The 15,031-nt window shown below is 56.4% G+C and overlaps 1 protein-coding gene across 10 annotated transcripts in view; it reads right to left on the bottom strand.

Moving 5' to 3' along the window:
• Positions 1–15,031, bottom strand: part of PTK2B (protein tyrosine kinase 2 beta) — a 112,626-nt gene that overhangs the window by 44,146 nt on the left and 53,449 nt on the right. For 9 of the 10 annotated variants that reach the window (XM_073335549.1, XM_073335548.1, XM_073335540.1 and 6 more), the window contains one exon: positions 9,461–9,708. In XM_073335549.1, coding sequence (XP_073191650.1) covers positions 9,461–9,667 — 207 coding nt within the window. In that variant the 5' untranslated portion in view covers positions 9,668–9,708. Of the gene's footprint in view, positions 1–9,460; positions 9,709–15,031 lie in introns of those variants that run through there. The other variant, XM_073335550.1, reaches the window with a different exon arrangement.

Consider the following 15,031-nt stretch of genomic DNA (forward strand, 5'->3'; position numbering starts at 1 on the left):
CAGAGACAGGGCCTGAGTGGCCGAGAAAGTCGAGCAAGGGCGGCAAACGCATCGAACCCCTCAGTGACACTGCCGTGCCCACGAGGCTGGCTCCCCGGCTTTCCCTCACACTCCCAGCCCCCCGGGAAAGCTGCCTGACAGGTCGGAACACAGAGTCAAAGCCAGCTGACACTCAGTCCGTCCTCCTTAAAGGGGACGTGCAGCCAAGGAGAGAGAGGACGGAGGTCAGCTAAAGGGCACAGGTGAAATCCCGGCCCCACTGACGTCAATGGCAAGCCCCATGGAACGCAACAGGGGCCGGGATCCCACCCCAGCAATTCTCCTCATGCGATCTGCCTGCCTTCTCCCTGTTACCAGGGGGACCACATCTTCCCTCGCCTTAAACTACTGAAACCAGGAATCCTTGCTTGTTTTTGTAACTTCCCCACCCTCATTATCTAGCACCAGCCCAGCACCCCCGGAGACATGTCACTAGCCCCTGTGTTACGGGGGGGAACCCATGGACTGGGAATCTATGGGAGAGCCAAGAGCAGAAGTCACATCTCTCCACTCCCAGGCCAGCACCTTCAACACAAGTGCAACCTCCCTCTGTCCCTTCGGCCTTCCTCTCTGCATGAGAGCCTTCTCCTAGGCAGCTCCAGCCATCAGACGCAGCCTCGCTGTATCTCCAGGCCTCTCCCTGTCTTTTCAAAGCTCAGGCCAAAGCCTCTCTTCTCCCCTTGGCTCAGGTCTCTCGACGGATCGGCTTCGGCTCTGCCTCAAGGAAGCACAACTGAAATCGGGGCTAGAAGGCTCGGCAACCTCCTCCAGGCTCTTTTGTGCCCTGCCTGAAAGGAAGACGTCCCACGAAACATGATCTGATCCTGAGACATGCTGAGCCCTTCTTGCTCCCGCTGCAGCTGGCAGGGAGCAGAGGGAGCTCCGCACCCAGCAGGATCCGACCCTCGGGCTGTTCCACCTTGCATCACAAAGAAGAAACCACAAACCTGGACAGAAAGGGTCGGTAGTTTCATAACCGCGGAGGGACAGCAAAAAGGAAATCCGGGGTGCAGACAGAGCGGGCTCAGAAGCCCTCACTCTCCACTAAGATTTTTATTCTTCACAGAGGTGATAAAATAGTAACAATCCACCCGCCCACACACACACAGATCCTTGAATATTTTGCAAATAATTTGCTTTGTTGGGATTCATAGGGTCACAGGATTCAGCATTCACTTGTGTTCCAACAACGGCCGCCCGAGGAATGGGTGGAAATGCCTGCAAATCCCTAAGGAACCATACATTTTAGCCCATGTGAGGATTTGTCCCCAAATCTCCACCAGAAGCCTGGTCTTCTCTAGGCAATGCTGTCCCGGTTATAAAGCTTACATTGTCCAATCAGGGAGCATGAACAATACCAGCTGACTTGGATGACCAATCACACAACAGAAATGGCAAACAGCATGTAGTCCTGGGGTGAATGTCAACCCTGTGCAAAGGGGGACAGCACAAAACTGAACACCCTTGCCCCGCCCCCTGCCCCACCCCTAATCTGAGACCCCGCCCCCGCTCACTCCATCCTCCCCTTTCTCTGTCACTTGCTCATTTTCACCAGGGGTGCGGGAGTGGGGGAGGGCTCCAGCTGGGGGTGTGGGTTCTGGGATGGGGCCAGAAATGAGGAGTTCAGAGTGCAGGAGGGGGCTCCGGGCTGAGGCAGTGGGTTGGGATGTGAGAGGGGGGTGAGGGCTCTGGCTGGGGGGTGCAGGTTCTGATGTGGGGCTGGGGATGAAGGATTTGGGGTACAGGAGGGAGCTCAGGGCTGTAGCTCAGGGGTTTGGAGTGTGGGAGGGGGCTCTGGGCTGGGGCAAGGAGTTGAGGTGTGGTGGAGTAAGGGCTCTGCATGGGAGTGCAGACTCTGGGGTGGGGCTAGGGATGGGGGGGTTTGGAGTGCAGGAAGGGTTCTGGGACCGAGGGGTTTGGAGGGCGGGAGGGGGATCAGGGCTGGAGCTAGGGGCTGGGGTGCAGGTGGTGAGGGCTCCGGCTGGGGATATGGGCTCTGGGGTGGGACTGGGGATAAGGGGTTTGAGGTGTAAGAGGGTGCTCTGGGCTGGGACTGAGGGCGGGAGGGGAATCAGGGCTGGGGCAGGGGGTGGGGTCCAGGAGGAGGTCAGAGGTGCAGGCTCTGGGCAGCGCTTACCTCAAGCAGCTCCCGGAAGCAGTGGCATGTCCCCCCCCTCCGGCTCCTATGCAGAGGCGCGGCCAGGTGGCTCTGCATGCTGCCCCATCCGCAGGCGCCACCCCTGCAGCTCCCATTGGCCATGGTTCCCAGCCAATGGGAGCTGTGAGGGTGGCGCTTGAGTTGGGGGCAATGTATGCATAGGAGCCAGAGGGGGGGCACATGCTGGCTACTTCCTGGGAGCCACGCGGCACGGAGGCTAGCAGGGAGCCTGCCAGCCCCACTACGCAGTGCCGCCAACCAGACAGTCAACGGCCCGGTCAGCAGTGCTGACTGGAGCTGCCACGATTCCTTTTCAATCGGGTGTCGAAAACCGGACACCTGGTCATCCTAGTGCTGGGGGAAGTTTCACCCTCTGGGTGCTGGGCTCTGACTCAGATTTGAGCCCAAGCCCCCTTGGTGTCCACCCACAAATCAGCAAGCACTCAGGAGCCAGATCCTCAGACTCTGCTACTGGACAAGGTTCAGAGCCTGAGTCCCGCTGCGACTCGGGTCCAAGACTTGGCATTTTGCAGTGTGGACACAACTCAAGCTGCAGAGCCAAGTCAGAAGGTCAGTGTAGCGCGGTGTGGACACGTTAGCATGGCTGTGAGACTGGGGCAGGAGTGCCGGAACCTCGGTAGAAGTGGGGGGGCCATGGGGCCCCACACCTCTCCAGGGCCCTGACCCCCTACTTCTCCTCTTCCCCCACAGCCAGGCCGGAAGCCAGAGCCGGGCCGTTGTAAGAGCCACCCAGGGAGCCGGAGCCACTGTGGGGATCCCTGGACCCTCCATCTGAGCTGAGCAGGAGGCCAGGATACCCAAAAACAGTCCCCAGCCCATGTCCCTGCCCCCCGGGGCAAGCTGACCAGGGCAGGTGGAGGGTTCTGGTCTCCCCATAGTGGTCCGGGCTCCCAGGGCAGCTCTTACCATGGCCTAGGCGGGGCCTTGGGAGGGGGGAGGAGGGGCAGGGACGGGGCCACAGAGAGGAGCAGGGACTTGCAGCAATGGGGGGGCCTAAGGCCCACCTCAGTCCCCGCACGGGGAAGAGGCTGTCACCACCGGCAGGGGCTGTGCTTCGCGGCGGGGGAGCTGATCACCTCCCCCGCCACAAAGCTTAGCCCCTGCCGGCGTTGCTCCACACCAGCCCGGGGCTTGCAGTCTGGGGGGGGGCAACGCAGCCCCCTTCCCCCCAAACTACGCCCATGCTAAAAAGTGGGGGGGCCACAGCCCCCCTGGACCGAGGTCCAGCAATTGTAAGCCCAGGCAGTGTGGACGCTCGAGGGTGGCCTGGGAAACACCCGATCCACCAGCCCAGGTTTACAGTGCGGTGCAAACATACCCTCAGTGAACGGTTCACCAACAACCCCCGGCCTCGGAAGGACTCGGACGAGCTACCTGGTGGATCCTGATGAAGGATGAAAATCCAGCGGCCTAGTTCCCCTCCCGCGCCGGCTTGGGGACACTGGAGCCACTGCTGCATCTCAGGGGTGTGGGCAGAGAATCCAGTCTCGGATCAGCTCACGAGCCACCGACAGAGCACTCAGCAGTGTGACAGCTCAGACTCCCTGTCCCCCAGCAGCCGGGCCATCTGCGGAGATTTTCCTCTGTTTCTCTCCGTCCCCCCGATGTTTTCATTTGAAGGCGCCTTTTCCCCAGTCCCCCGGGCTCGCTGTGGCAGCAGATCCTCCGTCTTCCAGGGCAAGCACAGCAGCCGCTGCGTATCTGTTCCCCAGTCCGTCGTGTACTCCGCCCCAGCCCCTTCCAACAACGCTCAGGTCCCTTGATTCAACACATCCTGCTGCTTTCTGGCTTACTACATTTCTCCCAGCCAGTCTCCCAGGTCTGCATCCTCTCCCTGTGTAGGACGCCAGAGCTCAGTGCGCAGGCTGCTGGCCCGAGAAGTGGCCTGGGAATCAGGTCTCCCGGGGCCTATCCCAAGAGCAGGGAGGCAGCAGGACTGGGGATTAGAGTGACAGGCTGAAGGTTCAGGACACCTAAGGTGTAACCACAACTTGTTGCCTTGTCGTTAAAACACAGGACCGTGCCCCAAGACTCCCGGGGTCCACAGCCAGCTGTGTTAATCTCTCGCGGGGAACTTGTCTAGCCACCGACAGCCCTGGAGAATGTCTTTTTCCTCTCACGTCTCAGAATCTCTGCCCTTTCCTGCAGGATGAGGACCGAGCCGTGGGTTGGTCACCTCTAGACGAGATAGTTGCGAGGTGCTGCCCAGGGGCTGACCCAGATGGTGCCCCCTGGAAGCATATCACATTGCAGCCCCTCTGCTAAGCAGGGGATGTTTCCCCAGTGCTTCCTGATCTTCACCACCAACCACGCCAGTTCAAAGATCAAGTCAATGGCCCAGCCCTCCTCTACAAACACCTAAACAGGTCGGGAGTCATCTCTCTCTACACCCTGTGTGGCCAGGCTGCTGCCCCCAGGGCACCCCCTCATGGCCAGGGATGGCTCTACAGCAGCTCTGCCTCAGTTTCCCTCCCAGGTGCTTTGCAATAATTGACATTAGGACCAGCACTCTTGCAATAAGATTCCCCTTTCATGGGGTCTTATTTATTCCGTACCTTATCAACTGCAGACTGTCTAGCCTCACAGTCCCAGCCCTTCATCTCACCGGGGCAGGAGTCCCACCGCCCTCCGCCTGAGGTCTGAGGGTGCAGCCTCAGACCAGCTTGTCTTCCCCTCCCTGGGCTGGGGGAGGTCAGAGGCCGCTTTCTTCCCTGCTGATCTCTCTCCTCTTGGGAGGAAAGAGACACATGAGGAGCCACCCTGGGTCCGGGGCTCATCCCTGCTGGCTGAGAGAGAGGGGAGCTCTACCTCACCCTCTACAATTCTTAAAGGGGCCAGACCACCCTGTTATACCCTGGCATTGCAGCTGCGATCAGCGGGGAACACCCGGACTGATGGGCTCCCCCTCATACGTGGGACGAGCCTCTCCCAGAGGGCAGGCAGAGTCTGAGTCTCGCTACCTTCCAGGCTCATCTCCTGGGTCTCCGGGGCCCCAAGCTGGGTCTGCTCCTTCGGGCCGGCGGTTGTGAGGCTTGGGGAGAGCTAATGATGCCAAGGTGCATGCTGAGGGGTGCACAGCAGACAGAGCAGCTCGGAGACAAGGGAGCAACCAGGGGAACCCACCCACGAACGACTGCCAAGGGAGGGCTGGGGATCACCCTGAGGACCCTCCAAAGGCCAAGGGGTCTTGGATGCTCTCACCCCCTCAGTTTGTATTAGGCCAATTCTCATCTATTCCAACAGGTGGCTGCTTCCACCACTGGCAAAACAGCTGATTGCCACAAGGGGCAACTTGCTCCAGACCCGCACGCGTCCGGGGGCATACGGGGCAGCAGCCGACCAAGCCCAAATGTAACTCTCGCTCACTCTGGGTTACGTGGCCTCGTCTCCGCACAAGAGGCGGGAACGTTCCTCTTCCCCAAGCAGCTTCTCTCGAGCCAAGCTTCACGCTGCTGCCCATCCCCCCAGCTCTGCCAGTGCCCCCAATCTCACCCGCCCCGGTGCACAGTCACCCCCCTGCCTTCTTCCACACAGCCCCTGTGCTCCACACAACTCCCTGCGCTCATCTGCCAGGCCCCCGCCCTGCCCACGTGTAGGTCCTTCTGAGAGCCGGCCCCTGCCCTGCTGCTACAGGGCAGCTTGTGGGTCTGCACAGCAATTGTATGTAAATTGCCTATTGTCATCCCACTGGCCTCTGTCTTCAGTCTGAGAGCTCCTCAGAGCAGGGACTGAGCCTAAGTGTTTGGGAAGTGCTAGGACACCGGGCAGAGATAAATAATAATCATCAATCGTGGTCCACCGCTCGCAATGAGCCCAAAGATCTACAAATGCATCAACCGTCCCTCTTGGTCAGGAAGTGGGCTGGTGGGAAGTGGGCTCTGTAGACCAGCTAAGTGGATTTCTAGCTGATGGGCTCACAGTCCTGGGGAACTGATGGCAGGATAGGTACAGAACAGCCAGCACCACCCATGCTGTGACACCTGCCTCATCTGGAGAGCTGAGCTCCAGCTCCCTGACCTAGCCAGGCTTTGCCCAGGCTGCCGACAAGAGACAGGTCAGCGGCTGGGGACATCACAACAGCGACTGCCACTCACTGCTGACCCACGGGAGGATTTGAACTGCTGACCTGGAGATCCAAGGGTCTGTGTTGCTTCACCAACCAGGAGAGGCCTCCAGGGTCGGTATTATACACAGCTGCACACCCTGGGTTGCCTCCAGACTTCATTGCCTAAGAGGGCCCAGCTCATGGAATTCCTGGCATGTCCCAACACCACGAGGGATGAGATGCGGGGTCAGCTCTGGCTCTGGGGGTCTGCAAAGCAGCTCCGGGACAAAGCCCCCGTGGAGTCAAACTAAGCAGGAAGCCCGATCAGCAGCGGGTCTGAGCACCTGCAGCTTCCACTGACTTCTTTGGGGCTTGGGGGGAAGCACTATTCGCCGGATTCGCAGAGGTGCTGAGTCCCTGCAGCTTCCATGGACTTCAAAGGGACAGGAGAGTGCTCAGCTCTTCAGAAAATCAGCCCATGATCCCCGCACCCGACTCTCCAGCCCTGCCTCCCCAACAGCTCCACCGTCTACCGAAACTGCCTTGCTGCCCTGCGTTACCAGCACGGCAGAGGTCGATGGACCCTTTGAGGTCCATGGTCCTTAGAGGTCCAGAGGTAGATGGACCCTCAGAAGCTGGTGAGCCCTGTGGCTGAGGAGTCGGATGGGATTCCTCTAAGGGTCTATCCGCACTGCAGCTGGGAGATGTGATTGCCGGCTCGGGTCGACGGACATGCTCTGGCTTTGATGGAGTGAGCATGCTAAAACTAGCAATGTTGCATGGCGGCAGAGGGACAGGCCAGCCACCCAAGTACAGCAGCACCTCAGAGTGACCAACACCAGAGTTACGAAATGACCGGTCAGCCCCACGCCCCCCTCTGGAACCAGAAGTACGCAATCAGGCAGCAGCAAAGCCAAAAAAAAGCCCCCCAAAGACAGTACAGTCCCGTGAACTACAGGAGAACCTCAGCGTTAGAGACACCTCAGGAAGGGAGGTTGTTCGTCACTCCAAAATGTTGGTAACTCTGAACAAAACGTTATGGTTCTTTCAAAAGTTTACAACTGAACATTGACTTAGTACAGCTTTGAAACTTTACTATGCAGAAGGAAAATGCTGCTTTTAACTATCTTAATTTAAAGGAAACAAGCAAAGAAACAGTTTCCTTCCTTTTTTTTTAAAACCCAGACCAAGTAAACCCAGATTACCCCTGACAGGAGTTTGTCCAGCCTGTTCTTAAAAACCTCCCATGACAGGGATTCTGCAACCTCCCTTGGAAGCCTGTTCCAGAGTTTAATTCCCCTAAGAGTTAGCAAGTTTTTTCCTGATCTCCTTCCCTTTTTTCGTTAGTAGTTTAGGTTTAACACAGGACTGTCCTGTATTTGCTTTTCTTTTTTGGTCTTTGTTGCTGCCTCATTGCGTACTTCCGGTTCCAGATGGGGTGTGTGATGGACCAGTCCATTCATAATGCTGAGGTTCTACTGTACGTCCCTAAGACCTCAGGTTTGATCTCGGGTCCGTCACAATTACCCGTCTCTGTAAACCAGACAGCAGCCATGGGGTCCACCGCAGCTCAGCACAGAGCACGGCACAGTTGACGAGCCTACGATCGCTCGGCTTTTCTGCCTCAGCCACTTCAGTACTGCCCGGTACACAGGGCAAAACGCATCCTTGTGCTGCCAAAGACACCTCCCGGCATGCTTTAGCAGGGAAAGAGTTAATGCCACAGACCTGGACACAGCTGCGTCTCCACACTCCTCACCCAGCCGAGCACCTTGGCTGCGCCCCTGGCCTTAGAGCCAGCAGCAGCAAACAACACCGAGCGTTAATACCTCCAGAGCAACAGGAAGGACGTGTCTGCTGTGCAGAGCACAAGGACATGCCCAAGAGCTGCCCCAGCCCCAGTGTTCCCTGCAACGGCTACATGACTGGCCCTGGCGTGACAGCTCTCTCCCTGCCCTTGCGGGGGCCACGCTCCAGAACAGCCCTGAAAAGGGAACCGAAATCCCAGCAGAATCTCCGTGACTCACTCCAGCATCCCACACAGAACAACCCACTGAACCACAGGCAAGGAACCAGGCCCAGCTCCTGGCTGCCCACACCAGATTTTCCCAGCGGGCCATGCCGCAGCTGTAGTCTCACCGGGGCCATCAGCCGGGGAGCCGACTCAGGCACCAATCAAGTGACGAGACCAGTGGGGACATCCCGCCTTACTGCACCTTCAGCCTCCGTGCAATACACCGCTCCGTGCATGAGGCTGTCCTCCGCTAGTGGCTGGCCTCAATCACTACAACAGCCCGTGGCTCAGGCTGCAGCGAGTTGCTTCTTTAGCCCAAGTGGCCAAGGCCTTTGGCTTTGGGACTGAAGGTCCCAGGTTCAATTCAGGCTGCCATATATATGCAGCCACTGTCTGTTACATCAGGGAGCAACAGGGCACAGCAGTGTGTACCAGGTCTGGGCTTGAGGAAATCCAGATGAGGCAGCTTCCGCCCCACTGACCCGGATCTCTGTCACGACTCTGCATCCCGCCCCACTGACCTGGATCTCCACCACGACGCTGCATCCCACCCCACTGACCCGGATCTCCACCACAACCCTGCAACCCGCCCTGCTGACCCAGATGTCCGTCACGACCCTGCATCCTGCCCTGCTGATCCAGATCTCCATCACGACACTGCATCCACCCCACTGACCCGGATCTCCATCACGACGCTGCATCCCACCCCACTGACCCGGATCTCCATCACAACCCTGCAACCCACCCTGCTGACCCAGATGTCCGTCACGACCCTGCATCCTGCCCTGCTGACCCAGATCTCCATCACGACACTGCATCCCACCCCACTGACTCGGATCTGCATCACAACCCTGCAACCCGCCCCGTTGACCCAGATCTCCGTCACGACCCTGCATCCCGCCCCGCTGACCCAGAAGTCCGTCACGACCCTGCATCCTGCCCTGCTGACCCAGATCTCCGTCACGACCCTGCATCCCACCCCGCTGACCCAGATGTCCGTCACGACCCTGCATCCTGCCCTGCTGACCCAGATCTCCGTCACGACCCTGCATCCCGCCCCGCTGATCCAGATGTCCGTCACGACCCTGCATCCCACCCCGCTGACCCAGATGTCCGTCACGACCCTGTATCCTGCCCTGCTGACCCAGATCTCCGTCACGACCCTGCATCCCGCCCCACTTACCCGGATCTCGGTCAAGACGGAGCATTTCACCAGCTTGAAGTTCTTCCCCATGTTGAAGCTGTTGCTGTGAAAACACACTTTGAGAATCCGCACTTCCTCCTTCTCCAGGTCAATGGGCATGGACACCATGGTGGGGTCCAGGGTCCCACCCAGACTCCGGAGTGAGCTCCCCCGCAGCCGGGTCAGGGCCTCCGGGATTCCCGACATCCTGAGGGGCACGGCACTGCTAAGAGCACAGCATCACTATCCTGCAGGGACAAAGACACAGGTGGGTGAATGAAGAAGGAACAACCCTGGCTCAGGCTGGGCAGGGGACAGGACAGCAAGACAGCTGGGCTCTCAGCAATCACCCCAGGGGCCAGGACCCCCACAGCATATGAACTGAGTTGGGCGGGAAGGGTGGTAGGGAGAGGTCAGCAAGGGGGTGGGTGGGGAACCTGGCCTGGGGCCAGTGGGGGAGAGGCAGGGAAAAAGCATATGAGATGGGGTGGGATGGTGGAAGGGCAGGGAAGGAGAGGGCATCCAACATGGGTGCGGCGGGGAAGCCGGCACACAGGAGATCCCCGAAGCACCCCCCCAGCAGGAATCCTGTCCCATGCCATGTTTACCGGTGGGAATTCGAACTACTGCCCTCAGGCCTGTGCTCCAGCTCACCGGAGAGAGGAGAGAGGCTCCGCAATTCCGCCCCGCGCAGGCAGCCTGGGACGGCGGCATGGGCAAGCCAGCCTGGGAAGCAGGCGTGTGCTCCAGACGGGCCTGTCGGGGCAGGCGGGCATGACGTGGGCTCGCTCAGCCGGCTGGGCGCCGCTCCCCTGAGACGCTGCGGCCGTCCGGAGCACAGAGACGCTGCAGCACCCTGGCCCTGCTCGCTTCACCCGTACAGTGTAAAGCTCTGCCCCGGGGCCTGGGCTGCGACCTGACCCGACACACAGCATGAGGCTGTGAGCGCCCGTGTCCTGACCGGGAGCGGAGCAAGCCAGCTGGGCCTGCACCCTCCAGCACACGGCATTACAGCCGTGGGCAGAGATATAGGAGCAGTCGTGATCCCACCATGCTTAGCTGCTACACTCACCCGTCCCGCCAGCTGCCAGGCCGGTGTAACTTGATGGCTGCTCTATAGCACTCTCATTCATGCAGGATCAGATCTCCTCCACCCAGGGCTTTCTTATCTGCTCATTACTTTCCACCTGGGACCTACACACCCAGCTCCCCCACCCTCCTCACCTGCCCCAGGCCAGATCCTTCCTGCGCTGGGAAACTACGGCCGAAAGTCTGACCCACTGTGATCCTCCAAACCTTGATTTTCTCCCCTCTTCTTTTTAGTCAGTTCAAAAGCAACCCTACCATGACAAAGCAGCGTGCACTGGTGCGCCTTTGTCGGCAGCCCTACAATAATAAACCAGCGTGCACTGGACAGGGGGGTACAATTTTCTAAGTCTGCAGATCTATACATCATGCATCCATCACTATGGGCTAGGTTGTGAGCCCTTTACTGCCATGGGTGAGCAGTGTCACACACAAATACCCTTGTGTCCTCGAAGGGCATTATCGGTGTCCGTAGCTGCTTGTCAGTTCATGGGCTTTACAATATGGCCCCCCAGTGAGACTTCTCCCCTGAACAAAATCTTTGCAGTGCCCCTTTATAACAAACCCCTGCAATGCCAAAGTCGACTGTGAGTCACAACTGCCTTGATTTCTTATGACGGGGCATGGCAGAACCAGGAAGCACACACAGATGAAAAATGATTCACCAACTAAATGATTCACCAACTATACCACTGAGGTGCAGCCACCTCTGGGGTGGAGGGCAGTAGCTAACTCACACAGCAGCTGCCCAAGACGAATTGTTTTCCCACGACGCCCAGGGGAAGTGTTTTCATGGCATCACAGAAAGGCAGGGCTGCAAGGGACTTTGAGAGGTTATCTAACGCAGCCCACTGCGCTGAGACAGGACCTAGTAAACCCAGACTACCCCTGACAGGAGTTTGTCCAGCCTGTTCTTAAAAACCTCCCATGACAGGGATTCCACAACCTCCCTTGGAAGCCTGTTCCAGAGTTTAATTCCCCTAAGAGTTAGCAAGCTTTTTCCTGATGTCTAAGCTAAATCTCCCTTGCTGCAGATTAAGTCCATTACTTCTTGTCCTGCCTTCAGTGGACACAGAGAACAATTGTTCACCACCCTTTCTATAACAGCCCTTCACATAGTTGAAGACTGTTGTCAGGTCTCCCGCTCAGTGGTCTTTTCTCAAGGCAAAACATGTCCTTTATTTTAACATTTCCTCACAGGTCAGGTTTTCTAAACCTTTGATCATTTCTATTGCTCTTCTCTGGACTCTCTCCAATTTGTCCACACCTTTCTTAACGCATCGCACCCAGAACTGGACACGGTGCTCCAGCTGAGAGCAGAGCGGGACAGTTACCTCCCGTGTCCTACATGTGACTCTTCTGTTAATACACCCCAGAAGGATATTAGCCTTTTTCATAACTGTATCACATCGTTGGCTCATATGAAATTTGTGACCCACTATAACCCCCGCAAGCCCTTTGCAGCAACACTGCCTCATAGCCCGTTATTCCCCAGTTTGGAGTTGTGCATTTGACATTTTCTTTAGAGCACTTTGCACCTGTCTGTATTGAATTTCATCTTGGTGACTTCAGACCAATTCTTCAATTTGCCAAGGTCATTTCGAATTCTAATCCTGTCCACCAAAGTGTATGCAACCTCTCCCGGCGAGGTGTCATCGGCAAATTTCATAAACCTACTCTCCACTGCATTGTCCAAATCATTCATGAAAATATTAAATAGTACCAGACCCAGGGCTGACCCGTTGGTCCTCACGAGATACGCCCTCCCAGTTTGACAGTGAACCACTGATAACTACTCTTTGAATACACTCTGTCAATCAGTTGTATACCCACATCATAGTAATTTCACCTAGATCACATTTCCCTAATTTGCTTATGAGAATGTCTTGAATGACTGTGTCGAAAGCCCCACTAAAATCAAGATATATCACTTCTACTGCTTCCCCCCAGCCACTAGACCACTGACCCTGTCAAAGAGAGGTGTAAGAAGACAATGACAATCCCGGAGAGGCCCTGGAGACCAAGTGACCCTATAGCAGGCCATTCATGGTGAAGCTGCAGTACACGGAAGTGTGAAACGCTTACCCTACAATTGCGTGTGCTCAGTCACTGGGACAGCCAACCCAATACCTTTCACTAGCATAGAATCATAGAATCATAGAATATCAGGGTTGGAAGGGACCCCAGAAGGTCATCTAGTCCAACCCCCTGCTCAAAGCAGGACCAATTCCCAGTTAAATCATCCCAGCCAGGGCTTTGTCAAGCCTGACCTTAAAAACCTCTAAGGAAGGAGATTCTACCACCTCCCTAGGTAACGCATTCCAGTGTTTCACCACCCTCTTAGTGAAAAAGTTTTTCCTAATATCCAATCTAAACCTCCCCCATTAAGGGAAACAACCCAGGCTGATGACCAGCGACCAGCTCTCGCTTGTCCTAGTTCGAATTAAAGCCAAATGTCTCGGCCTGAAACGTAAATCACCTCCGATAATGAGGCAGGAGAAGGATCGATCAGCCTAGGGAGAGAGAACTCCCTGGAGCAGAATAAGTGGTTGATGGTCGCTATTCCCCCTGACACGCAGCAGGGAGAGGACTCAGTGACAGATGTGGATTCTTGCCAAGACTGGATTATTTGGGGGCCCGTGCAGAAGCAGGAATTAAAGCAGAGTTGGGCCAATGCTACTAAAAAATAATGCCCCACCATCCGCTCCAGTTCGTATTCACTGTTGGGCGCTGGCCCCACCGACTCAGGCTAGCCTGGACCCTGGTGCAAAAGGAAATTTCAAAGTCACATCATTCAAACCAAATCTCCAATTCTTTTGCACACAGGAGAATTTGTGCCATTATCCAATGGAGGGACAGAAAAAATACCATGTGACTCAGCTGACCAATCACAAGAGTTCAAATACTGAAAATTCTGATATTGCTCACAATCAAGCCACCTTTGGAAAGGGTGAGGCTGGATTTCCTCTAAGACACATGCACTGCATTGTTCTGCAAGGGGATGGCTGGATCCCAGCTAAGGTGCATTAATTGCATTGTTCAGCAAGGGGATGGCTGGATCCCAGCTAAGATGCATGCACTGCATTGTTCTGCAAGGGGATGGCTGGATCCCAGCTAAGGTGCATTAATCGCATTGTTCTGCAAGGGGATGGCTGGATCCCAGCTAAGGTGCATTAATTGCATTGTTCTGCAAGGGGATGGCTGGATCCCAGCTAAGGTCCATGTTATGCAAGGGAGTAGCTAGATTCCAGCTACCAAAGGGGGCCAAGGGGAAGGGGCTACAGGTGACCAAACAGATCTTCTCCATCTTGAACACAGCATTATTCCAAGTGAAGCCTTAGTACATGAGACTTCTGGGTTCTGATGTGTCCGAGTGCTCTGGCTAGCACGCTTTGTGCATTGCTGAAGCTACAAAACCTGTGGATATGGACCTCTGAATGAGCCTCTGTCCACAAAAACCTCACGAAGCAAGTTCTGTGGCACTGAAATGGCTCCACTGCGCCCCTGCCCTGGCCGGGGGAGATGGATGGGGCGAACTCCTAGGTCTTTTCCATCTCTAGTTTTTATAACGTGACGAGAAACTCCTAGAATGACATTACACTCCAGTGCACAGCCACTGTCCTGCCTGCCACACCAAACCCAGCTGGTTGCTGCTGTTTATACCCTGACACTCTTCACCCCGGGAGGGGAGGGGGGCGATGCATGAAGGAGCTGTCGGAAAAGAACACGTCACTGCAGGCGAAGCGGGAGCATCAGACAGAGGAAACTATAAGAAGCAGGACTCCTGGGCCAAGAAACGACCAGCAGCAGTGAAGAAGGTGTGTTCTCTGTACCTCAAAGGCAGGGCTGTTGGCATGTGGCTAGTTGCCAGCTATTTCCCTGACAGGGATGAAAGGCCCTGCCCTCGGGTAGCTAACGCTGGGCAGCAATCCACAGCCCGGAGCGTGATGCTGATGTTGCAGAATGTGCGGCCGATGGTTGCACAGTGCTCAGCTGTTATCGGCAACACAGCAGCGAACGAGCAGGGCAAAGCACGGATACAAAGCCTGGCCGGCCGAACAGTCAGGGCACGGGCGTGGCTGGTAGCAGGGGATATCACTATTATTTATTATGCGTATCCCAGCGGCCTGGGTTGGGATCGGACCCCACGTTGCGCTGAATGTTGAATGGACACAGCTCCTGTCCCGGAGGAAGGTAAGTGACATTCACAGGGCTGAGGGGGGGGATACAATCAGAGAGAGTTTCTCCGTGCGTGTAAATCAGTGCAGCTCTGTCGCTGTCAATGGATGTACACCAGCTGGGGATCTGGCCTTCATGCATCGATGCAATGGCCTTCTTTCTTTCTTTCTTTCTTTCTTTCTTTCTTTCTTTCTTTCTTTCTTTCTCAGAATGATCACAATTCCGAATCAGTGCCAGCTAGTTCCACCTCCCCATGGGGTGCCATGAATGGGCTGAGCCGGGTATACTGAGGAGGGGTGTGAAGGA

The sequence above is a fragment of the Lepidochelys kempii genome, chromosome 3, assembly GCF_965140265.1.
Source record: "Lepidochelys kempii isolate rLepKem1 chromosome 3, rLepKem1.hap2, whole genome shotgun sequence".
In the NCBI taxonomy this organism is placed as follows: Eukaryota; Metazoa; Chordata; order Testudines; family Cheloniidae; genus Lepidochelys; species Lepidochelys kempii.